Source organism: Sparus aurata, chromosome 18 (genome assembly GCF_900880675.1).
Source record: "Sparus aurata chromosome 18, fSpaAur1.1, whole genome shotgun sequence".
Lineage (NCBI taxonomy): Eukaryota > Metazoa > Chordata > Actinopteri > Spariformes > Sparidae > Sparus > Sparus aurata.
The window spans coordinates 29,741,263-29,768,056 of record NC_044204.1 but is presented as its reverse complement, the minus strand read 5'-3'; the positions used below and the strand labels follow the sequence as shown (position 1 = coordinate 29,768,056).

Here is a 26,794-nt window from a genome sequence, read left to right as displayed (position 1 = left end):
GTCTCAGTTTTAACTAGGTTAGCTGCGTCGGTGCTGCGCTCAGTGCTATTTGTGCAGGAGTTTTGCTCGGCGCCTGCAGGTTTCTTTTGTTGCTTATCTCCACTGAATCCCCAAAACCTCTTTTATACAATTTTTTTTCATTTAGAAGAAGGTAAGGGAAACAAATGTATCTCGGTTTCACTGCAGAGGCATTTGTGAGATTTGGGATTCCCAGTAAATATGTGGTTTGGAACCGGTTCTCAGACGTCTTCCCGCCAAGAGATCTGATCGTCCTCAAGAAGAATCGTGACTGAGCCTGCTTGAATACATCCTCAGTTTTCTTTGTCCAGTTGAATTCACTGTCCAGGTAAACAACAATACATTGATAAGACTAAAGATGAATCTCCTTCAGCTGTCACTCAGTTATTATCATAATCTCTTCCTCTTCGTCTTCTCCTTCTTTGAGAATTCACACCACACCAGCTGACACATTTCTCAGCCTCTCTTTTATAGTCCAGGTTATTGCAGTGGTTAAACAGACCCACCCAAAACATTTGGATTTGACAAGCAACCTGTCTTCGCCTCTCGTCAGCGTTATAAACTTAAGTTAAAGATAGCGAGGAAGCAGTGTCTCCGCTGCAGAGTGTTGTCCTCCAGAGACGATTGAATTTCGATGCCTAAGAAGTTGCACTTTGTTCCTTCCAAAAAAATGAGTCCTTCATTTGCAGCTGCAGTGCAGAGAATCCACACATGTCAGTCACTATATTGTTTTTGGATTGTGAACAAAAATACAGAAATAATTGAATATCTCAGAGCTGCAACATTCAAAGTCGACTCGTTTCTCGGAGTGAAACAGGAGCCATTATTTCACCGCCGCCCGTGCAGGTGGCTGTGCTCTAGTTGTGGTCGGTGGCTTCTCCAGAACAAACACTGTTGTCCATCCTTAATTCATGTGTCAGAGCAGACAAACAGTCTGGTGAACCACACATTTCTCAGTGGGTTTAGAGGGTGGGCGGCCAATCAAACTCTGGCTCAGAAGCAAGCCCACAAGCCAAGAGTGAAAATGAACCGAGTCTGTGGCGGCTTCACAACAAAAGCTCCCCCGTGGGTTGAAGGCATGAAGCTTTTAAATGTGAAGCAGCGACAGGAAGGGTTCGATTTGCATCAAAGTCGCTGCAGCGTGACGCAGCGAAAAAAACAGGAAATCACAAAACCAGCTTGCCGGATTGAGTCGAGGAGAGCCGGTGGAAAAGTGACTCCTTCACACCGATTCTGGCTCTTTGCTCGGTGCGACGGAGCGAGGAACTCTGTGACTCACCGCCACTTTGAACTCCGAGTTGTCTGTCGGTTCAGACTCCATATAAACATTCCCTCTGGCTGTCGCTCGCTGCTGCTGTGTGTTTTTTTTTTTTTTTAATTTAGTTCTGTCTTTCCTTTTTTGTATAGATTTATTGAGTGGGAATACGCAACGCATCAAATATGCAAGTGGACTAGATGGTTGTTTGTATCATTACTTTCAAAATAAGAGCCCCAATCCCAAGAAAAATACAATAGAATTAAAGTTCAGGAATAACAAATCTAAACAGGTTGACAGGTCAATCAGTCGGGTTTAACAGTGGTAAGAGGTTAGTACGGTATTTTTCTCAGGATACAAACTCATTCATCAAGTGATTTTTCAGCGTATCACTTTTGAATTAAGTGTTTTGCTGCAGTGCTCGCAAGCAAAGCGAAACACTAAAGGTGAGCTGACATCGCCCAGAACTTTGGGAACAAAGTCTATATGAGATTTTTAGAAATCGTTGCGATCACATTTTTTTCCCCCCGCCAGACGTTCTTAATCTCCGGCACACAGCAGAGACCTCACAATCTTTTTCTTCTGATCCAAATTGCCAACTTAATATGAAAATAAAAATGGGTGTTTTGTTAAATGCACACTGTCTTTTGTGCTGCCAGGGATGGAAGGAACATGAGATGATGGGAGACGCTGTGTTCATTGTTCGTGAGTGTCCATCTTCATCACTCAGAGGAGATAAAGGCCCGATCACGACGTCCACACTCACAGACTCAGTTTGAGTTTGAGGCGTTTTCCTGGTCCTTTTGCAACAACTTAAGGATTTCACACTATCACATTTTTAAGTGGATGAAGCTCTCGTGCACATTTTCACTAAGGGAGTTACCCACAGTTCATAGCGTTGTCACATTAAACACCTTTGGTTACAAGGGTCAACCCCGAAAAACACTCTCAAAAAACAACGATAATCTGGATACTTTCATTTATTTTATTCAGAAATGGACATTTTCTTAACCACTAAACATTTTCTGCTAGAATAGATTCTCAACTCAAGAATCAGTTGGTTTATCAAAAAAAACAAACAAAGAGTAATAAACTTTTGAAACAATACGGAACTTTTTCCCTGAAACCTCAGACTGACTGTGTTTCTATTTGTTCCCCCTGCTCTTTGTTTTTATTCCTAGGCTACGCAGTATATTTTAAAACATAAAATAAAAAAAGGTAAAGTGAAACGTCAAGTGCTGTCTCACTCCTCCCACTCAAACACTTACCAGTCCAGTCTGCGAGGGCTCAGGGCTTCAGGCCTGAGGGGCAACATCGGGATCAGGCCGATGTTTTGAAATTTTAATGATGTTTAGCGACATTCTTCGACTTCCTCCCTCACTCCCTGGCTCTCTGAGTGAGACACACTGGGATACAGATCATGTATTCTTGGTTTGAACTGTGTTGAAAACATGAGATGCTGCATATTATATCTTTAACTGATCAAATGTTATGACTTTTCATAATAAAAGTAGTTATTGGTGTCACTTTTCGATGCATGGACTCCACACTGTGCTTCTGTCTTAGAGTTTCTATGCTCCTCCTCGCTGCGGTGACACAACTCAATGCAAGCGCTGTGCAATGCAACACAACACAGACGGATCGTTTCTCTTTCAGTATCCTGCTGAACTCTCCCCATCATGACTTCCTCTCCAACTAGGCAGCGAGTCTTCCCGGAGCTGAACCCAGAACTCGACAAACCAGCCGAGAGTGACAACACGACAGAGTAAATCTGTCGCGTCTCGATTTATACTTTGATTTAAGGCTTTCTGCAGCGTGTCGTCCCTGGAGAGTTTTGGAAGAAATTTTTTACACACACACACACACACACACACACACCTTTTTGAATATTTCAACTAAATGTAGTTGCCGCTGTGTCGATGTGGCCCCGTCATCACACACCCTCGCTCTCGCAACATCGCTGCAACTGAGAGAGTGAAGAAAGGAGAACGGGGCTGCGCTCAAAGCTTCCCGGGCCCCGAGGCAACACACCAGCTCTCTCCTGAAACGGCAGAAGCGGCGCTCCTATCTCCTACGCATTAATTAATCATTGAACCGAGCACTAAGCCTCTCTGTAATCTCTCCGACTGATTTGGGAGTTGGATTCTTTTTTTTTCTTTGTTTTTTATTATTTGACCGGGTTATTTACTTTGGAGGAATGTGGGGATACAACAGAAATTAACATGCGGCGGTTTTCAACTCTTGAGTTACACTGAATGCAAAAACCGCAACGCCACTTCACATTTATACCCGAATCGCCGTGATTAGGATTCTTATCCACGCCGGCGTCGATGTGGTTCAGTGTCGTTCCCAAGGACACGTGGAGGCTGATTAGCTGTTGCAGCATGAACGTGTGTTTTCATGTTCATAACGAAGGTTGTCTCTCTCCAGCGTCGGGGCTTCTGCTTGAAGCGAATCCGGGAATTTAAAAAGGTTTACAGTCTTTACCGACAATACCTGTTATTTGTTATTTTGACAACCAGTCTGAGCTTTGACAATCCCGTCACGTGTTCCTCCGGTGAGATTAGCCGCTTGTTTTTGTTTTTTTGCCTTTTTCAATCTTGAAATTGTTGAATGTGTCCCGTGTTGTCACCGAGCAGCTATGAGGCCATTCGTACAGATTACAGCTGCCGTTTTCATCGAGCCTGTCGGTTGTTACTTAGCAGCCTGAGACGCAAACACACACACACACGCGCGCGCACACACACACGCACATATGCATACAACTAAAATTAGACCCAACCAATGCACATTATGGTGCCATAAGCCGAGCAACCAGATTGTGTTTGATGTGTTTGTATAAGCGGAAATTAATGTGATGCGTGCGACCTAATGTGTTCTACGACAGCGCAAACAAAACGCTCAGTCTTCGCTAATCAGTTTGCTCCCCGGACCAGTGGGAGAGTTCAGATCCGGTTCTTTTCCCTTTTCATGCCGCTAAAACAAAAATATTGATTACTGCCAGCTTTTTTTCCTTTCACCACATCAGTGATATGCCTCATCAAAAAAACCCCAAACTGAAGATAAACCGCTGAAAACATTCAGGTTATTTGTGGTTCCTTCTCAGTTTTGTCGACCGTTTCGCCTGCAGAACATTCTCCGTGTTACGTCAACATACTTTTCAGCACATTTTGAACAATCACTTCTTAAAGGGTCGATGGAAACAGCAAAATTTTGTACTTTGCGCCTGAGTTGGTCTTTGCCTGTTTGTTCTAAATGGGAAATGGGAACACCTCTGAACAGTTAAGTCACATGGCCGATCAGCTGATTCCACTCAGACAGAAGAAAACAAATATAACGGCAGATTACAACTGTATCCTCATCACTCTGCACGCAGCCAGCAACCTTTCTCACATGAACAGATGGAGCGAACAGAAATGTCTTATTTCCAGCATTTATTTACATTAATTTTTTGCTCTTTTAATGACATGATCTTACATGATCCTCCACTAGAATCTCTGTCTCGTCACAGTTCTGAGCTCAGGTTAGGTTCAGGCACAAAAAAACACTTGGTTAGGGTTAGGAAAACATTGTGATTTGGATTGAAATACCTGTTTTGGATGCCACAAAAACAGCTGGAGATGGAGATCTCTTTTTAAAAATATATAGGGTCATGCTTACACATGCGTACACTTGAACTGTGATCGCCCGTTTGGCAGCCTTGTCACGTAGATTGGAATTATCTCAAAAAATTCAGATACAATTTGTGACACATTTGGATGGAAACCTGGCTATTGCTTTCCGTTTCTGGTCTGGTTTTGGTTCACTTAAGCCCCTCACATCAATGTAGTTGTTTTATATGCATATCAGGCAGCTGGTGCTGTCACCGCACACTACCAAACACCCAACCACAGAAAGACAAAGTGAGCAACCAGCTGGTGAAAGTAATGGAGCATTTAGCAGCCGAAAAGCCAAAAACAAGAAATACCGTTGAGCTTAAAGAGAGAATATTGGCCAAAAACACAACTACAAATGAAAGCTAAACGTCCGCTGGATTTGCAAAACAGGCAACTTGCTCACAAAGTTACAACTTTTATGAAGTCATAATTGTGTTTTCAGCTTGTTGTTGTTGTTGTTCCCCAAATCAAATAACGCTGGTGTGAGATCAGTTTAGTCTTTGCAAAGATGGCAGCGAACACTCTCTGACCATTTCCTCTTTTGGTCCATTCTTCACTGCATTTTCTAGACAACACACACTCCCAGGCATGTCCTCCTCTAATGCCGCAGCCCATAAATAGCACTTACACTGATATCATGATGTTTCCACTGGAGATAGAAAAGCATCAGTCAGCCTTGTGTAGTGGCAAACCTTTATCCGGGCCTCTCACCAGCTAAGCAGGGCGGTAGTTGTTCTTGGCAGAACCCAGATATGACGTTGTTTCCATTACAGCACGGGCAGTTAGTGCTATTTGTTTCACCTCCTGTGTGTGTGTGCTTAATGGAAGCAGCGTGATGGATGCTGAAAGCTGTGTGTGTGTGTGTGTATGTGTGTGTGTGTGTGTGTTTTCTGTGTCAGTGTGTGAATTGAAAGTGGTGTGAAATCATTTTGAACTTGTCCGCCAAAGTGCCAGGGACATCTTCTGATGGATGGCGTTAATTAGACGTATCCGAGGCGACGCGTTCGCTTTGATTTGAGTCAGAATCTGTTTCACGCGGTGCGCTGCGTTCATGCGTGTGTATTCGCGCCTGTTACGGACTGAGAGTGTGTTCTGCCGAGGCCACGGGGAAAAAAAAAACAGTTCCTCCCTGATTCAATTACCACGCCGAGACCGAGCTGGAGGGGCAACAGGAGGCTCGGGGGGACAGCACGGTCCGCTTCACACAAGTTTCCTGACACAGGGGTTGAACAAAGAGGCCCATCAATTCCCGAAATGTGCACTTACAAGCTTGATTTCACCTCTCAGTTTCCCCCCCCCCTTAACGTCTCAAAGCTTTTTTCCCCCACAAGCTTTCCTGCAACCTGCACCCCTGACGTGACACCTAATCCCTCAAGTGTCAGAACTCATCCGTCCCAAATTCACTTTGCAGGTAATTGCCTCAAAGTCCTCTTTCGGTCGCTGACGTGACATCGCCGGCGGCGGCGCGGAGTCAAGAGAGATAATGGCCGGGCGCTTCCTCTGACTCTTTTTTAGCATCATTTTCTACTTCATTCAGACCCACGAGTTAAGTGTTCCTCTGACTTCACTTACGCAGCGATGGTTATGAGCAGCGACACTCAGACTGTCTGTTTCCCCCGTCTCACTCCTGCTCTCGCTCCCACTCATCATGTCTGATGTGACAGCGCTGGCAAATCGCGATGTGCAGGAATAATGATATTTGAGTGCCGGCTTCTGGTGTGTAATTGAAATGCCTGGATGCTTTCACGCGCCCCCCCCCCCCCCCCCCCCTTTACTGCCAGCTGTGCCGCTGATACAAGAGCAGTGGTTTCCCTTCAGATTCCTCTCATGCAGCTGGCAGGTGGCGAGCTGAGACGTGCTCTGTTATTTGTTCCTGATTTACTCCAGCAGACCTGCTGCATCACTGACCTGCGACACTGTGTCTCTCGGCTTGTCTCGCATGTACATATACAGACTGTTTTCTCTTTCCAGTGTGACTTATCTGGTGAGAAGATACGCTGGATGATGTCCGGTATTGTCTCCCAGTTCTGCACGTACTCGCTTATACCTGACACATCGGAGGATCTTTGTGCTAATCCTCATCCAAAGTTAGTTGCTGTTTCGACCTCTGAAACTTTCCGCTCTCGTACTTTACAATAAGATTTACTCAATACTCCAACATTTTGAAAAAGCGGATCCCTGTACATTTTATCTTGACATGGCAGAAGTGTTGTCTTCCTCCTGGCGTTGCGTGCGAGGCAGGAACAAAGTGCTTGTTGTGTGTTTTTCTCTCCCCGTGTTTGTTTGAGCAAACCTGTTAAAGCCACCTCTGTGTAATGTTTTTTTTTTAAACCTAAGAATATTTTAAAATGTTAAAGAATGTCTGATCCAAAACTTTACCAAAAGTTTTCTTACATTTTTGATTTTAACGCCCAGTTTGTCAGAAAGTTGATTTCTTGAGTCCAGTTCCCAACTTTTTAGATACTGATGCTGTGGGATGGCGGCTAAATCAAAGGTTTTTTTTAAAACTCTTTACCCTCTTTGTGTGCCTCCGACTTCTGCCTCAGTGTTGATGTCATAAGAGAAAAGTCCTTGACAATGTGGACTCACTGATGTGTTGAGATCTCAGGTATTGTGTTTGAAATATGCTCGGAATCCACTTGGAAAGCGAAGCAGAGCTGATGAGACACCTGCGCTGATATAGAAGCATCCATTGTGCAGATTTCACACAGTGGATGTGTTTTTTTTTTTTTTAGCAAAATGATGCAGTAAGGTAATGATGCGCTAACGCCTTGGGAATAACAGTGTTACTGTGAGCCAGACTCTCTATTGTGTACAGCTTAGGTCAGAGCAGCTTAACACACTGTTCTGTTCCTTTGGTTTTAAAAGGCAAAAACAAAGGACGCCGCCAAACTCTTTAGATCTCGTCTATCCGTGTTACTACAGCTCCGTGCACGCTGCTTCAATATATGGAGAAATCCAAGGCATGCGGCGTCCGGTTCTGGTTGCTAAGCAATGATTAGATAATTGCGGTCCAGGGGAGGGGTCAAGCAAACGTTCATTATAATAACAGATAATCACAATCAGCCCCGGACGTGTTCTCAAAGCATAGTTTTCTTTTTTAGCATCGTCCGGATTGATGCGATCGGCGAGGCGTAACAGATTCAAAGCGTATTTGTCCCCTGCATAACTCGCTCGGCAGGACAGCGCTGACCTTCTCGTTGCAGGGTCCACAAGGCCCTTCGAAATGTTTATTCTGACGGGTTGACATGAAGACGGTTTGACATGAAGACATCTGCAACTTGATATAGCTGCTGAGAGCGCAGACCTCCGCCGAGGCCAGTACTCTAGTTCTCTATGCAGATCTGAAGTCTCAGCCGCCGTTTATGTCTGGACATGTTTCCAGAACAACTAAAATGATGTCAAGATGTGGTTGTGCTTTGCAGGAGCTCATCGGCTCTGATGTGCATTTATCATGTAAATGTATTTCACATAATACATCATCATCATCATCATCATCATCATCAGACCAATTTGCCGTTTTTTGGGTCGATATGAGGGAGTAAAAAAAGAATTCTGATATTGATTTATTGGACAATACACAAGCATTTTTTTTTGCAGTGAAATGTGGCTATCAGCAGTGCCGGTTCTAGACCAGTTTTAATAGGGGGGCCAGGTTGGGGCCAGCTTTTTTGTAAGGGGGCACATACAACCTGGAAAAAAAGATAAATCCCTCATTCTGACAAAACAGTGTTTACAATTTCAGCATTTTTGATTGGGTAGTAAACTGCTGAGACACTTTATATCTGCCTTTCCCCTCAAAACAAAATCATTGCAAGAAATATGTCATTGTATTATTGATGCAGACTCCCTGTCGGGGGGGCCACAGGGGGGTCCAGACTCAGGGTTACGGGGGCACTGGCCCCTGTTGGCCCCCCCCCAGAACCGCCCCTGGCTATCAGACAGTTTGAATTGACACCTGGGAACTGAAACAATCAACTACACTGAAAATTGAATAATTATTAATCACCTCAGGCAGCAATTTCTGCCCTGTGTTCTTTAAACCAAGACGTTTTGTTATTGGCCGACATCGACGACATGTACACCAATATTGGCCAATAATACTGGCCAACCAATATGTCCGTCGGGCTCTACTTGTATTAATTATCAGCATGTAATTGTCTGTATTGATGTTTCCATGGCCACAGCTTCCAAAAGTCATAATATGTAGTGGTTATATGGGAAATGATGCACGTTAATTGTTGGTAACTTTCGGTTTAATTCCGGCCGGAGGTCCTTTGCTGCATGTCACATCCCCCTCTCTCTCCCCCCCATCTGTCTACTGCTTAATAAAGGTGTCTATGCCAGGAAAAAAAAAAAAAAAAAAATGTCGGTAACTTGATTGCAGAACCTCACACCTGCACACAAACTGTCACCAGAGGGGTAGAACAGCGTCAGAGTTAGACACATGATGTGTTGTACAAGGCTGCTGACCAAGCTGCTCTATCTGACGAGTTTGCAGTGAGAACACGTTGGTTTTTCCATAATCCTACTGACAAACAGACAAACACACTGAATGGAGGAACACAACCTTGCTGCCAGAGGTAACAAAGCTCTGTACAAAATACCCTGGAATAGAAACATGTTTTTTATGCTTTTACTTCCCACTCTTAGCAGCCACAGGAAGCCCCATGCATCATTATTTGATTTCAGCTGAAGGCTTGACCTAATATTGTGTGCAGTATTTGGTGGTTGTGCAGGAGAGTGTGTACTGTTTGCTGAACTAGCTGTGTGTGTTTGTGTGTGTTTGTCGGCAGGGTGCGGCTAGAGGCCTTCTCAGACAACAGCGGGAAGCTGCAGCTCTCTCTGCAGGAGATCATAGAATGGCTGACAGCCAAGGACGAGGAGCTGTCGGAGCAGCTGCCCATAGGAGGCGACGTGGGGGCCGTCCAGCACCAGAGGGAGTTCCACCAGGTAACGTGGACGGCGATGCCTCCGGAGCGCAAATATTGATGGGCTGGAAGCTTTATTCCGTCCGAGGGGAAATCAATTCTCGGCGCGTGTCTACTTACAGGAGATACATGACGCAAAAACGCACACTTACTCAGATAGATGAGTCTGTAGATGCACGTAAGAGCTGACACACAGTGCGTAGATGTATTCACATAGGTATTGTGTGTAGCAGACGGACTCCCGCTGCAGTACAGTGTACACCCTCCATAAATCTGCATCCCTATAAGAGCAATTTGAAAAATGGATGAAGGTTGTGTACCAGGGTCGTGCACAATCATCTGCGTAAGAAGCCAAAGGTTGGGAGGACAGCGGTTATTTGAGGCTGTGCTGGTGGTGGCGTGAAACGTGGGTGAGTACGTTGTTGTTGAGACAGTTAACACGGTAAAGAGACACGTGGAACTCTGGGGTACGATTATGCCTCTTCTGGACACGTTGAGGAGCAGAATAAAACGTTTGCAGATGACAGATAACAGAGTCTGTGCCGGCAGCTTGTGTAGATATCACAGATATTGATCAGTGCCTGAGTTTTCTGTCCAGACCGAGTCAATACTTTAAAGTTTCTCCAAGTTCAGCTGTGATTTATACTGAGGTGGGGCTTTGTGAACTGCTGTTTTTTTTATATATAAATATATAAAATGCATTCAAAAACAGCCACAGTTGAGCCCAATCTGTGGATGAGAACATAACATGTTGGTGAGGGTTCTCAGTCGTCCCAGTCATGCTGATTCTGAGTGTGGTATCGTAGGCTATTGGACTTTGTTTCAGCTTTTGGAAGACGTTTCACCTCTCGTCCAAAAGTTCAGTTCTAACTAACTGGAGGGGAGTTGCAGACTTTTAAACTCTGTGTGGGAGTGTCCTTACCAAGTTATTATGGACCCTGAGCTCTGAGTTTCAGAGTCGTCAGGGCCACTTGTGGGTCGTTGATTTAAGACTAGATGAGCTCAGGTGTAAGTGGTTGTCAAGCTGTTTCATCGTTACTTTAAGAAATGAGGTATATGTTTACCCTTTTACTCTAGACTGTCCTGAAGCTACAACTAACACTTGTGTTCATCAACTGGTCATTTGATTATGTTCTCAAACAGCAACGAATGTCCAAGAGCCAAGGTTGATATTATCAAATCTTTTGTTTTCTTGCACAAACAGTCCAAAGACCGGAGATATTCAGTTTGCAATTCACAAAGAAATCCACAGTCCAGCAGCATTGAACGACTTAAACAAGTCATCCACACGCTTTTACAGGCAACAGTGACGGACGGAGAATCTGCTGGTCAATAAAAAAATGCCACCGATTGCTACAAATTGCCATAAATTGTTACGCAGCGCCCCTTTAATTGATTTATTGCTGCCGTGTGAGACTGAACAACAAGGCAGCCCACCGATTTTATTTTTCCACAACAGATTCAACTGTGCTCAAATGTTTCTGTTTCCAGCATTTTGATTTATTCAACCAGGCATGTTGACTCCATTCTTATTCACAGCTGCGGCCTGAGGGATTAGTTGAAGCAGGACAAAGTGCAACACTTACAGCACACAGACACACAATCTGCACAACACAAGCAAGATTTAAAAATCAGTGAATCGGTGCAAATAGACACTTTGATTAACACCAGAGCCACACGAGGATTGACTGTTTCACCCCCTTTTCTTTTTTTTTGTTTTACAGTATAAATATTTAAGGCTTCAAAGAACATCAGTTAGAGTCTCTGACAGTGGAGTAAGCCGCCTCCTCCTCCACCTCCTCCATCTCTCCACGGTTCAGTGATTTGAACTGGCCAGTTAATCCCTTCAAGGGCTTGTGTGGATAGAAGGACACACAAGTTCGCCAGCTCAGAAACTGAGACCTTATTGATCATGCCACAAATCAGTGCTTGTTTCTGCCTTTCCGATATATATTTTCATCCTCAGAAACCAAATTCATGACAACTGACTGTGCAGGACCAAAACAGTTGACAGAATAAATACTGGCAGTGTACATTCCTGCAAACCGCGGATGTGTTGCAACTTTACATTTCTTAATGTTGCACCTACAGCTACTTGTCTTCCGGTTCAGTTTTCTGTTTGATGTTGTGGCAGCGCTGTTCTTATGGTCCGGTTAGGTTTAGGCACAATGACCTCTTGGTAAACAGGATCACGTTTTAGCTTTAAATACCTGTTTATGTCGCCACGAACACGGCTCGTTAAAGATGGCTGGAATGATCCTTAAAGATATCCAATTGTTTCAAACTTGCAACATGTTGAAACACAGTCTTGAACTGGGGTCAGTGGCTTGGCAGCCGCCGCCCTCGTTGCTCCACCACCATCCCCTCCACCTCACGATATGGAAGTCGGGTTATAAACATGTAATGAGAACATGATATGACGCACAGGAGCTGGAGTGATGGGACAGCAAATACTATTTTCACATCGTCACGCCTCTTCTATTCTTCCCCGCACATTATGTATGTACGTGTAACTCCCTTGTCTTCCTAGAAACCTTCTCAGTTCTGCGTCGGCCAGTTCAGACTCGATTTTAGTCGGCTTGCACCTTTTACAGCAAAAGAACATGACTGAGATATAATTCTCTCCAAAGAGCAGCTGCTGTGGTCGGGAGTAATGAAAAGCATGTACAGACACGCTTCACATCCTTATGAGAATAACACAATATAAAACTTTATTGATCCCCAGGACGGAAATCAAAAATGGTACACGAAGTCACTAAGCAAGAGTCGATAGGTTTGTAGTGACTAACATTACCCTGTTGTTGATATATTAGCTTTATTTAGCCAGTGTTGCCTCTGTCAGTGTGATGCAGCAGCTGGTCAGGACTTTGTGTTGTGTGGAGATCAGTGTGTGCAGGTCTGAGTCTTCTAGCATGAGTCTATTTATAAGTAATGAAAAGAAATAACACTTGTGTGTGCGTGCAGGACCTTCAGCCACTACAAACAGTGGAAATGAGCTTCTTTTGTCTCGTCCTCTCGCCGGGCTGCTGCTTTTCTCTTTTAACTCTCTGCAGAGCCACACAAGTGTTCGCCATTATTTAGTTTCTCTCTTAGATTAAGGTTGGTTGGAGCCGTGAAGGGTTTCTTGCTAAGGGGAGCCAAACTGAAAGTGTAAATAGTTCAATCCTCACAGGGGCGAGAAAACTAAAACAAGCGTAATCAGGCCTGTAGTTCTCATGTACGCAGGTATTTTGTTAAAGCAGGAACAAAACCAGACAAGCGTTCAAACTTACACACCAGGAAACGCAGTCAACAGGATCATTTACGTACGCTGGGCATACATGTGCCGGCGTAAACAGGAAGCGGGCGGTGTGATGTCATCAGACGGACGAAAGTAAACTCTTGGTTGATAGAAAGAAACTTTGATCAAAGTCCTGTGTTGCATATCAAGTGTTGGCTCACATGTTATTTGTAATTTGGTATTTTAGGTTGTAACTGTTAAACGTTCCAAGCGATGAAATGCAAAATAACTTTTTGGCGTCCATGTTGCTCCCTAATTCCGACATCATGCACATGAACACACTAAATCCGAAGAATGACTTCCCCGATTCGGGAAGTGGGACCATCCGAGGAGCACTTTGCTGTGTCTCAATTCAGGGTCTGCATCCTTGGAAGGACCCGGCCTTTGTGGTCTTCGAAGGTGAATCCTTTGGAGAGACCCTGTTAACCGCGTCAACCGTTTAAATAAATGTGACGGTCAAGCCTTTGGAGCATTTCCTGGTTGGATCACCAGATGTTTTACCTTTACGTCACGATTTCTGCCGCCAAGGCCTGCAAAAGTGACGATCTACGCCACGCGATGTCGCCATTTTCTCTCCTTCTTTTTTCTTTTTTGGATGCGCAAAGAATCTGGAAATGTGAAGCCACGAAGGATAGTAGCCGTGCATTCTCCAAAAACAGGGAAAAGAAGGCCACATTTGGAGGAGCCTTCAGATTGGGACAGCCTTCGCGCAGCGTAGTGACGTAACCGGCCTTCAAATGCCCCTCCGAAGGATGCAGATCCTGAATTGAGACACAGCACGTGAATGCATGATTCATTTCCTCGTGCGTCACGCTTTATTTTCCTACTTCCTGTCTGTTTTGCTGCCTCACCTGCGCCCCATTAGTGAGTCATTTCGGTCTGTGTCTTCTCCTCGCTTTCTGTTGGTCTGACCGTGTTTCTCGTCCGTTCCCTGGTCCTGTCTTACTGTCATGTTTCACCTACGTGGTGAACACGCCGCCCTCCCAACTTGGACTGAAGCAAACGTGGGTGTCCGTGTCATCGTATCCTTGAATATCCTCTACCTGCATGAAGTGTACAAGGTTTTAACTGAAATAAAACGCAGCGTATGCCCAGAATGCATATTAAGAAATACCCGTGTACGTGCGGACGAGGCCTCAGTCGAGCATGGATTTAAATGTGAGTCCCGATCAGCCATAAAACGAGAAACACCCGCGTGGTTGTAGGATTGTCTGAGGCTCTTGACCTGCGTTTTAAACACACCGACCAGAAAAGCTTTTGACCACTGCTCGCCTGAGATACATAAAACACATAATTAAAACTCAATTTTGTAAGCTCTTAATTTAGCCTGTTGACGGTTTAATTTGAAGAGAGTTTTAATATTCTGTCTGGAGCTTCTGTTTTATTGGGCCGAATAAAAAAGAAAATAAATGTCCTTCCTGCGTGTTAAGACGCCCGCTGGAGGGACAATAACAACAATCCCAGGACGTCATTAAAGGAGGAAAGTCTCTCCGCCGAAATCTTTTTAATTGACGTGTTATATAGCGCTGTGTGTGCCGTGTTGGGGGAGACTCTCATAAAATCGGTACAGACAGGAACGTCCCGGGCAGACTGTGTTTTTGTGTGCGTTAGTGTTGGAGTTTGTTGGCCCTGTTCAAAAAAAGGCTCCACACAAGAAGCAGAATCTGATGCAGGAGCTAAGTCATAGCGGAAGTGAAGCCTTGAATCATTATTCCGGGATTGAATGAAATGATATTGAGCGATATCACGATATCCGCTTGAAGACGGCAGCCGGTGGAACGCTTCAGACCAATGCTCTTTGGATTCTTCCTCTTGTATGAGAGGAGTGTTCGGTCATTTCCCACTTTATCACCTTGGTTGTAGGTGATGTATCTCCCGGAACACACACACACACACACACACGCACACACACACACACACACACACACACACACACACACACACACACACACACAGTAATCTACATTCTCTCTCGCACCCACACACTCGTAATTGGCTCTGTAAGTACAGCACAGTTTCCCTTCTCCACCCTCTTTCCAATTTTCTGTGCTGTCAGTTTGTGCAGCGTCTCTGAAGCAGACGAGTATCGACACCGAGAGGATTTCGGCTACCGTTTAACCCTCCGACTCCAACTCCTCCACCTCGACTGGTGCGCAGGAGAAATCTGCCTTTTTTTTAAACAACAGCCCTCGATGTGATCATTAGCATTTAGCATCCCTCTTTTGTCCTGAACCCTGCCTCTCCCCCTCTCCTCTCTTCACCTCATCTTCTGTCCCTTTTTCGCTCGTCTTTCTCGTCTCTTTCCCCCTTTCCTCTGCCTCTCCTCTTCTTATCCTATCTTCCTCCTTTCCTCTCCTCTTCATTGTCCCTGCTCTTCAACTCCTCACTACCTCTTCTTCTCTCGTCTTCTTTGTCTGTCCTCTTCCTCCCCAATCACAATCTCCTTTTTGCCTCCTCTCCTCTCCTCTCCTCTCCCTCATTTTCTCTTTTCCTCTTCCCCTCTCATCCCTGTTCCTGGCCTGTCCTCTCCATCACCTCTTCACCCCCTCTCCTCTCCTCTCTTCTTCCTCTCCTCTCCTCTCCTCTCCTCTCCTCTCCTCTCCTCTCCTCTCCTCTCCTCTCCTCTCCTCTCCTCTCCTCTCCTCTCCTCTCCTCTCCCTCTTGCTCCACTTTCAGCTCAGCGAGCCTTTATTATCTGAGATGCCTCGGCTTCCCGAGCGTCTGGTCGCTCTAAAACTTTTCCGACAAAGCAGAGAGGGAAATTGCTTCCCAGTTTTCTATAGAGAATTAAAGCGTTTTAAGAAATGTGAATTATTGATCTTAAGTGGATTTATTCTGATGTCGTTTCTGTGTGTGGGATGCATTCCCTCTGTGCTGCATTTCGCGTGTGTGCGTGTTGGTTTTGGAGCACAGCTGCTGTGTGTGTATTTGGGTGAGTGATGCAGCAGAATTTGGGTGGGAAGAGATGTTTGTGAGGGTCTTGTGTGTGTGTGTGTTTGGGTGTTAGGGTAAGTGAGCATTTTGGCAGTCGGAGGGATGTTGTGTGTGTGTGTGTGTGTGTGATTGTGTGACTGTGTGTGTGTGCAGCAGCTGCAGAATCTTCTCTGCCTCTTGCAGGAGAGAAAATGAAAGTGTGTCCTCGTCTGTGTTGTCAGAGGCACGCCGAGGCGGACCGTCCAGAGGGATGAGTAAAAGGAGCGCCATCAACATGTTTAGACGAAGTCAATGAAGTCATTTCCTCCGTCTGACTTTTTTTTTCTAGCCCATGCATAATGTATCTTAATCTGATCTGAAGGCTTCGCTCTTAATGTTCCTCCGACCAAAGACGAAGCCTCAGAGTGTGAAATTTAGCTGGAATTAAAGTTTTAACATGACAGCTGGCTCAGGCAATCCGTGGCTCAGCTCATCTTTGGGCAGCAAAGCAGCTAAAGAGAGGATGGAGAGAATAGAGAGGATGAAGAGGAGGGTTAAAGGAAGGAGGAGAGGAAAAGATGCGAGGTTGAGGAGAGGATTTGCGACTTGAGAAAGAGCAGAAAAGACGGACAGCAGGTTTTTTTTCCTCCATGACCGTTGCACTGGGAATCTTATCTCCTGCAGCAGCTCCCCACCGTTACACGCTTTTGCATGTTTGCTCGGTGGCGGCCGGTGTTTGCTCGTGTTTCGTTGGGGCCTTTCTGTTTAACTCCGCTCGCAGGGCGGTTATCAGACCCTGCTGGGCTCCGGTCCTCGCTGAAACACTGTCACTGCTGCACTGCACTGCACTGCACAGCGCTGCTAATTCCAGCTAGTAATGTAGATTTTGAGCTGAAATTGTAATCTCTTCATACCTTAAGAGGATTGAGTGCGCTGACTTCCCTTAAATAAATTACTTTGAAGAGGGAGGATATCCCTGGCTTTAATTCACACACCTTCAGTATGTTTCATACAGAACAAAGATTAGCGCAGAAGAAGAAGGTTCACACAGTGGCTTTATTCGCGTCCCTGGGGAGGCTATCGGCTCAGTGGTGGAGTAGAAAGCGTGTGTGTGTGTGTATATATGTGTGTTTCTGGCACGAAGGAGCTCTTCTTCTGTGATTTGCATGAAGCGTGACGTCGAATGTGGACCAGTGGAGCCGGGATCTCCGGCTAATTGGCTCTTCTGTGAGAGCTGACCATTGCTCCCAGTAGGTTTGGTCTTCAGTAATGGCCTGCAGGCTCTCTGCAAAGCAATATCATGAGGTCCTGCCAGCAGATCGCTGCTAGTGTGTGTGTGGGTGTGTGTGTCAAACCATGTATTCTTTCTCATTTCTGTTGTATGTACATTTTGAATGATGAAATAACACATTCCTTCTATGTAAAAACACACACACAAGTCGGTCTATCCAGTCAACTCAGGGTTCTTTGTGCTAAAGCCTTTTATTGTTCAGTGTGACCAGTCGATTGTGATGGTGGCTGAATTTAAAGGAGACTCGTTCTGCTTTTTCGTTGTTTTCCTTTCCTTCTGTGTGGTTTGGTAAAATGTCTCGAAAGTTAGAAAAAAGCCAGCAGAAGCTCCTCTCTCCCACAGTGAACACTGCTCCTGAAACGCCTTGTCAGTAGCTCTGCCTTTAATTCTGTGACTTCATGACATCACTGCGTCACCACGTCACACATTTGCATTATTAATAGGTGTTCACGCTAAAAGTGAAGCTAAATGGAAGCTTTTGAAATACAACAAAGCCGTCTGGAGACACGGTGAGCTTTGCTGGCTCAGGCGTGTGTGAAGTGACCAATCAGAGAAGACTTTCTTTTGTAGTATTTGTGTATTTGGTGGTTTTTTTGCAGTGTTTGGAGGCACATTTTGTTTTGATGTAAGATTACACAGTTTGAGTGGAAAGTTTTGGTTAGAAGTTTGTGCAGTTATACATTTGTGAGCATAAACAAACCGCATTACATCAGAACACCAACGTTAACAACATGCTAACTGATCGAGACAGCTGTAGACCAGCAGCCCAGCATGTATGACAACAGATTAGTGATATAACTTCACTTCAGTTCCCCGTCTGTAAATCCCACATATGCAGCTACTGTCACACTATGTTTTAGCATTTATCTTTCTTCTCTAACTCCCTTTTGTGGCCACAGTTACAGCATATCTCTATTGTTGCGCCTCAATACGATTCTCCAAAGTCTGCATTTCTAAGATGAATACGTTCCAGACCACCGTCTCTTGCTCACATTTGAAGAACACAACAAGTATCAGCATCCCACAATCTGCTCTTTGCTGCTGGTCAGTTGCTTAATGGTGCGTTCAAGTGTTCCTCATCAACTCACAAAGACCTGAAATATCACTATGGTTTATGTGCCCGGTATTTTCCTCTCTGGTCGTCCTTGGTCACTGGCGATACATCACTTAAACTAGACCAATGAAAACGCCACTGCAGAATGTGAATAATGGAAGTCGGACATAAACTGTGCTGTTTGTTCCTGTTAGCGGCTCGGACGCGTCGTGAATCAACGCAAATTACAGATGAACAGACACCAACTAGCCGAGTCAAGTAGGGGTTTATTTGTAAGGCCCAAAAATACACATTTATCTGAGAGCTTTACAACAATGTTTCAGATCAAATTAACTTAAATACAAATGCATTGATCCTGCTCTTTGTCTGCCTTTACGTCTATGAAATTGCAAAGTGCCATGGCTGAAAAATGTCCCTTAATCTCACATTTTGGCACCTTTTTCCAAAGATTGTCCTCTTTTTTGTTTTGTCAGTCTGCAGTTTCTAATTTGTTCCAATGAGATGGGACAATGATTTACCAGTTTCCCCAACCAATCGCCAAAATCGCCAAAATATGTAGTATATAGATATAATGATGCAACGTTACATTTCTCTTGGTTCACCTTTTTCTGTTTTATCTCGCTATAATGTTGTTCTTATGGTCTGCTTAGGTAAGGTACAAACGTTTTTTGGTTGGGTTTAGAAAAATATCATGTTTTGGCTTAAAGTCCTCTTTAAAGTCAGCATAAACACGACCAAAGTCCACCTGACATGAAAGTCGCGTGAACGGTTGTGAACATGTATCGTCAATGTATTCCATGTGCAGATGTACACATTCACCATCGTAAGTGAAACATCTCAACTCTTACAGGCGATCGTGACTTTGCCTCAGTTTGAGAACAGCTTCCTCGTGATAAACCTGCGAATGTTCGACATCACATGGTGCCAGCGGCTACTCAAATGTTGTTGATCATTCTTCTGCGATTGTTCAATTTCTGAGTCCTTAAAAAAATTGTGAAAAATGTTCCCAGAGACGAGAAGATATACAGACACAAAGGAAGTGGACCGTCCACTGTGACGTCATTTGAGGACTGGCATTTTGAAGCCAGTTGTTTGGCAAATTGGAGTTAAATCATCATCGAACGCCAGCAAGATGCGGCTACGTCTATTTTAGAGTCTGTCATTAAATTTACAAAAAGCAAGAAACTCACATTTGGAGAGAACAAAGCAGCAAATCATTTTCCTCATGTTTGATGATTGAATGGTTGAAAAATGAAAATGAATATTGTCGATAGTACATTTTCAGTTGTTTGAACAGTGTCAGCACAGGACTTGTTACTTCTGGTTTCCGTTGGACAGGATTCATCCTTCTCGCCTCCATGTTTGATTGAAGCAGCACCTGAGGTTGAAAACAGCTTGTGTCTTTTATTCTCTCCCACTTAAAAAACACTTCCCCTCTCTTTGTCTCCCGGCAGGCGTTCATGGAGGATGTCAAGTCTCGCGGGCCGTTCATCTACTCGGTGTTGGAGTCTGCCCAGGCCTTTCTGGCTCAGCACCCCTTCCAGGAGCCAGAGGAGACCCTGACCGATGGAAAAGGTCTGCTCCCCGCATACTCTGTGCCAGACGCCGCACCAGCCAAAATATCACACTCAGCCTCCCCGGGGTTCGACCCCCGAGTTTGTTTGGTGGCGCCCATGCAGGTGAAGTCTTGCATTAGTAGTTATTAGCGGTGGGCTGCCCTCCCATGTCACACTGAGTTTAGGGAAAGTATTCTGGACCAATTAGCTCTAGATCACCAGCTCTGCAGCACCATCTGCTCAGATCGATGCCACAGCGAGCTTTTCCTTCGCTGACCCGGGACGCTCACCTGGGGACGACTGTCACAGCCTGACTTGCTGTGTTCTCTCTTTCTCTTTCTTTCCTTTCATGGAGTCGGTAAACCATCCGTCTCCAATCATTGCTCTTCTCTCAGTCTGGCTCCTGACCCCTGCTCTCCTCTTCACCCTGTTACTTCTCTGTCTGCTCTATTTTTAATGTCTTCCTCTGCACCTCTGTCCTTATATCCCCGCGTGACGGCGTCTAAATTCTAAACTCCCCCCTTCCCTTCCCCTCTGCAGAGGTGTCTCCACGCCGGAGGATCTTAAATGTGAGCCGCTCGGTGTGGAAGCAGGCGAACGTGGCCAGCGATCTGTGGGAGAAGCTGACGGCGCGCTGTGTGGACCGCCACAGGTCAGACACTTATTATTTCTACATCGTGTCTGTGCAGGTTAAGTGTTGTTCTGCAGTGGCAGGAAGTAGATTCATGTATTTCACCGACATGCTACCTGTAATCTATTGCAATGTACTGTGTACTTCTTCACCCACTCAATTTATCTGACAACCAAAGTTACAAGTAACTTTATAGACTGTGATTTAACACTAAATACAAACATGGTAGCACATACAATACAATGCATTGGGAAGGCGTTGTCTGTTAAGCTGCGGCCTCTTGTCACATTTCAGATGTCTGCGAGTCGTTCTATCAGAGCGACGCTATAAACTCTGTTCTGTTTGAATAATTGATCAGAGCTCAAAGAGGTCAATTTTTCCACGGTTTAACAAAAAGAAAAGATTAGAGAAAAGTCCAAAGGGCCAAAAAGACATTAATCATCTCATAAATCATCTTGCAACCCGTCAGATTTATATATTGACCCTTTAAACGAAACATTTTTGTGCTTAATGAGTCCTTTGACCTGCGAAAGTTCACTTGTTGTACTGAAGTCAGCCTTTGTCAGCTGTTGTAAAAGAACAAGGGAAATATTAAAGGTTTTTGGTGAGTAGAAAAGATGTTGAAAGTGATTCAATTGGCACGTTTTTGTTTGAGTTCACGGTTCAAAGTCAGAGTGTGTATTGACCTCCCCGAAAAGTCGGGATGCCGTGTAAAACATAAATTAAAAAACAGAACGTGCTCATCTTTTCTGACATATGCTTAACTGAAAAAAGGTTTTCCACTTCTCTTTGCCATGGTAATCGACGCCAAGGTCAACCTTCGACTGTCGGTGTCTCTTTTCTTTTAACGCATTACATCAAAAACCCCAAATATTCTGGTGGGACATTAATCATCGTGCATCACGTTGATTCTCAGTAGTTATTCTAAGACGAGGAGAGTCGAGCTCGATGGTTTTGTCCGTTCCAGCTGTCAGACAGTGAAACGTGTCAACCAGGCTCGCAAGTTACAACATTAGCAAGATGTCGAAAAAGTGTCTGCAATAACTTTGCAATGATGACCCCGAACAAATCGATAAGGAAAATCACACATCGCTAATCTACTATTAGTTTAACTATCCACCTGAAAGCTTTAACAGTGTAGCCGTTCATTATGACATCACCTCTTCGCCCAGCCGGCGCACAAGCTTTAAATATTCATCAGTAATTCTCACTGAACCTTCTAAAGCCCCAAAAATGGTACAAAGACAAATATACTTAAAGTTTGATCTCATCAGCTCTGAATTGGATTCCAGCAAACAAGTTGGGACGGTGGCGACAAAAGAATGAGAGAGTTGTCAAATGTTCCAGATACACCTGTTTGGAATGTTTCACAGGTGAACAGGTTCATTGGTAATGGCGTCATTATTGGATGTCCTCCAAAGGCTCAGTGGTTCAGTAGGAAGGATGGATTTGACTATATGGGCTCAGGAACACTTTGTTAAACCGTTGTCAGTGAACACAGCTTGCTCGGAGACAATAACATTCTGTTTTTATCAATATTTTACACAATGTCCCGGCTTTTGGGGGGAATCGGGGTTGTTATAATAAAGTTGGGCTTTTTCTTTGTTATCTAAAGGTAAAAATTTTAGACTTACAAATTTTGTGCGCCTCCCGAGTAAAGAGCCGGCTCATGTTTGAATATAAATGTTATGTTACACCTGACAAGGCGAAGAAAATTGGTTTTTATTTATTCATTGTTTGGGTCATATTTTTGTTTCCTTTCAGTGTAAATGTCAAACCTGTTGACAGTATCTTTCTCCTTCTTTCACCATTTCATTCCTTGGTTATATGGAACTGGAGAGAAAAGTAAAGGGCTGTTTAAAGATACTTGGTGTCTATTGTTGGAAACTGAATAATAAGCAGACATTTTTACCCTGTCCCTTTACTTTCAGAGCCAGAAAGTTGAGAGTGTTATTTCCCTCCCGGAGGCTGTGTGTGTTGATCCTTAGCAGGGCCATGCGGCGATACGTTACACAATCACCTTAACCTGATTACACAATGTGGCAAATATAATCCATTACACAAACGATTAGAAAAACACATCCATCAACTTTTTAGATGTTTAAAAAATTCACTTCACTCTTCACATTAATAACACTGTGTCTTCTCAGAAAATTTCATTCCGGTCGTTAAATTAAGTTTTAGAATAATTTGCAAACAGCGCCGACTGAAGTGACAGCCGGTACATTTAAATAAATGATGTGTCTGACTGCACGCTCCACAGATTTTGGAAAGGTTTTTTTTTTTTTTTGGGCTATCGCTCGCATTAGCTCCGAATTTTAATGGCCCAGGTAGTTATCTGTAATGAATTGTATTCCCCCTCCAGACACATGGAGAGGACCTTGGAGCGACTACTCCAGATCCAGGCAGCGATGGAGGAGCTGGCTGTGGCCCTGGAGCAGGCGGAGGGGGTGAGAGACGCCTGGGAGCCGGTGGGAGACCTCTTCATCGACTCCCTGCAGGACCACATAGACGCCACCAAGGTTAGACACACGCGGCTGCAATGCAAGCACGCGCTCCTCTGTCTCTTCCTCTTTATCTCTGTCACACACACACACACACATACACACTCATACATGCACACACATTATCATGAAGGCCAGATATAAATTGGTTTTTACCTGTGCGGTAATTGTCTCCTTTGAGATACTCGCTTCCGGCTAACCCTGAAAACGCACACACTGTGACACGTTGACGCATCGTAAACAGACATCAAAACGGCGGCATCCAGGTTTTTTTTTTTTTTTTTTATCTCCAGAACGCAGCGGCGATGCTATATTACATGTGAAGAAGTGAGAGATGCGTATCCGTCTGTGCCGCTTTGAAATGTTTGTTTTGCTCGCCTGTCTGAGGGGCTGCGATGTGACGAGGACGTGGCACTTCAAACTGACACGCCGGAGATGGCCGGGGTTACAATCCTCAGCTGAATAGATGTTGTTAAACAAATGACAGGTCATTGGTTTAGTCGTTATGGAGTACCGAGTGCCGCCACCGCCGCCGCCTGTAATTGTCTGGCGCTTTTCATTAGTAGTGAGGGCACTTCACAATAATCACGTCACTGTTTGGACTCCTGTCACAGCCGGCACATGTTGTGCTCGTTCGCCTGTCAGTCGGCCTCGTGTGCACTCGCTGATTTGCATTCACACACAGCAGGTACAGAAGCAGACACATGGATGATGTACACATACATTAAGCACACATGGGGCTGCAATTAAGGCTTATTGTCGTTGTCTGTTATTACATTAATGGTTTGGTTCATTAAACATAATTGTACATGCAGGTCAATTGAAGGCCACGGAAAAAACAACAACTCTGCTCTTGGGTGTATCTGAGTGTAATTGTGTTATGTTTCACTTTTTGCATGAGTGTTTTCAGTTTCAATCTCTCGACATCATTGAGAGCTACAATGGCAGTGAGTAGAGTGTATACCTCAGGTCAATCAACCCTAATCCCAGGCCCTGGTCGATATCGATAATTAGTGACCATGTTGTGAAGTGTACTGTTTTCATCATTCATTACAACCCTGTGAAAAAATGGCTGAATTTAACTTCCTCACAGAATCAGTGCAACGTAAAAGTGTCTTATATTTGTATTGGAAGCGTCTAATGTGGTACAATGAGTCTGTTGTGTTACTGGTCAAGGTCGAGACAGTCCTCATGCACAGTCTACACACAACAGTGTTCTGATATTTGTATGACTGAAAAATAAGCAACTCAAACTCCCAGTGTTGAATAAATTGGATCCGTTCCTTTTATCTGTATCTGCACCAGAAGTTAGTGGGGTCTGTTTCTGGGCCGAGACCGATCGTCCTCCATCAACTTTTCGGGAAATCCTTCAAACGGGTGAAAACATAACCTCCTTGATGGACGTCATGAGGGCTCGTCCTCATTGATTGTTCTTTAAATTTAGTTTGATTCCATAAAATGATTAAAGAAATAAAAACTGGGTCCCACAGCTTCTCAGAAATCCCAAGATTTTTAAATATCGGGTCTTGTCAGATCAAGAATCCAAAAAAACATTGGTTTACTTTCACGTTAAACTGCGACAAGCAACAAACCCCTCACTTTTGACAAGATGTCAAATGTGACTAAAAGACTAAAAGGAGACCTAACATGCTTGTTCATTTATTTTCCTTTCCTTCAGTGTCTTATAGGCTTGTGTGCATGTAAAAGCTCTTAAGTTAAAATGGTCTGCATCAACAGAAGCTCTTCTCTCCCACAGAAAACACTGCTCCTGAAACGCCTCGTCAATAGCCTGGCATGTGTAAAACTGTGACATCACCACGTCACACATTTGTATAACTATTATATCGCCTCTAGTTTGGCTCTGATTCTGTTGTCAGCTGTGAAGGGTCAGGCGTGTGTTGTCTGACCAATCAGATAAGACCTGGGTAGGGGGAGGGGCTTAAAGAGACAGGAGCTAAAACCGAGTGTCGCAAAAAGAGAGAAACTGATTTATTTTTGAGCTTTAAAGCATGTAAATTAACTGCCTATTCTATTTGTAACCCACAATTAAATTCTGAATCTGAAAATGAGCGTAATATGTTCCAGTGGTTTCAGCTCTACACTCATCGGGATGCTCTGACACGTACTCTGACACACTAGTGAGCACACTCCCTCCTCGACTTCAATGATACGAGGATGCTTTCCTACTTACATTCCTGCCTTCAGTTTTTTATTGCCTCTCTGTTTTATGCTGTTCCTGCTGATATCTAAACACAGTCAGCACATTCGCAGATATCAGGGATTAATTTTCTGCCATTAAAAGAAGCCATTTAGTGATTTCCCCATATACGCGGCGTGAAGAACGGCTTCCACGCGGTTACAGATTGCCCGGGCTGCAGTAGATCATCCATCACGGTAAACACGAAAAAACCTTAATTTGATTTTCTGGCGATTATTTTAATGTGCTGGCGTTGAATGATTTTACATGAATTCGCATCCTGTCATATCAAATCGCACTTGGAGGAACGAAGTTGAGGGAAGTAATCCCTGTAAAACATGTGACTCCAGGCTGTCCCCCGCGCTGAGTTTGCTGACGCCATGCAAGTCACAGCTTACTGGTTTTGAATGGTGCATAGTACCTTTCACTTTTATTAATGTCTCCACTTCTAAATGCCAAATAAAGACATTAGCGCCGGAGTTGGAAAAAACCCTGTGCTTCTCATCAATCTTCCCTTTGATGAAAAGAGGAAAAAAAAAACTTCAGCGCCTCAGACGCCCTGACGTGAATTTATGAGTTTAATATAAACACAGAGAAGATGTTGGTCCGTCATGTGCACATATGAACAGTCACAGATTTACACAGTTGTCATGTCGGACAGATTCTTGTATCATCTGTCATCTGATGGAAGGGAACCGGACAATATGTGTGTAGTTCTTGCATCAAACAAGATGCTGCTCAATGGAGGAAAAAAGACTGGAACTGAGAACCGGCTCTTCTGTTTCTGGGGGGACAGGAAGTCCCAGCTGTGTCCCCCCACCACCACCATGTACCTACACTTCCGCCTGGAGAAAAGCCTTTTAAACGGCTCCACGTTCTGCCGTTCCAGCCAGACACGGCCGACCCTGCGGCGTCCTTGTCGGCGTCCACACTTTTGTTGTTCGGCCACGTCTGGAGTCTGACGGTGTCCTTGCGGTGGAGTGCAATAAAAGCCAGACTGCACAGCTGGAGAGAGAGCGGCACAAGAGCCCTCAGGATCATCTCCGGAGGCTGCACCCTCAGCTGGTCAAAGAGATGACACGCACAACACCCACTCCATCGCTCCAAGTACAAGTTCAAGTTTTTTTAATCTGTCACTCCCACACACAGTGTGAATAGAGACGGAACAGTGTTCGCCACAGCCCAAGGTGTTAACACAGAAATACACCGAAATCATAGCACACTGCAGTTATGAACATCATGGACGCGATAACAAGTACAAGTACAATTATCAATGAGGTTTGCAAAGTGAGATTATTATTATCTCTGAATGAGATTCTGTCAGTAAACACGGAGCAGTGTGTGACAGCTATTAAGAATATATGAGCACATATAAATATAAGTGAATGAAACGAGAACGTCCAAAATGTAAATATGTCCACATTGTGAACAGTGAAGCAGAATACAGTGTGGTGGAACAACAAGCAGAGAAAGACAGTGTGGGTGGTTAAATATAAATAATTATGCAC

General features: G+C 44.4%; 1 protein-coding gene across 1 annotated transcript in view; it reads left to right on the top strand.

Moving 5' to 3' along the window:
- The window catches only part of LOC115568911 (dystrophin-related protein 2-like), a 77,524-nt gene that overhangs the window by 17,734 nt on the left and 32,996 nt on the right, over positions 1-26,794 (top strand). Inside the window, exons 2-5 of the mRNA XM_030396652.1 lie at positions 9,726-9,882; positions 19,853-19,973; positions 20,495-20,606; positions 22,951-23,107. Coding sequence (XP_030252512.1) covers positions 9,726-9,882; positions 19,853-19,973; positions 20,495-20,606; positions 22,951-23,107 — 547 coding nt within the window. The remainder of the gene's footprint in view (positions 1-9,725; positions 9,883-19,852; positions 19,974-20,494; positions 20,607-22,950; positions 23,108-26,794) is intronic.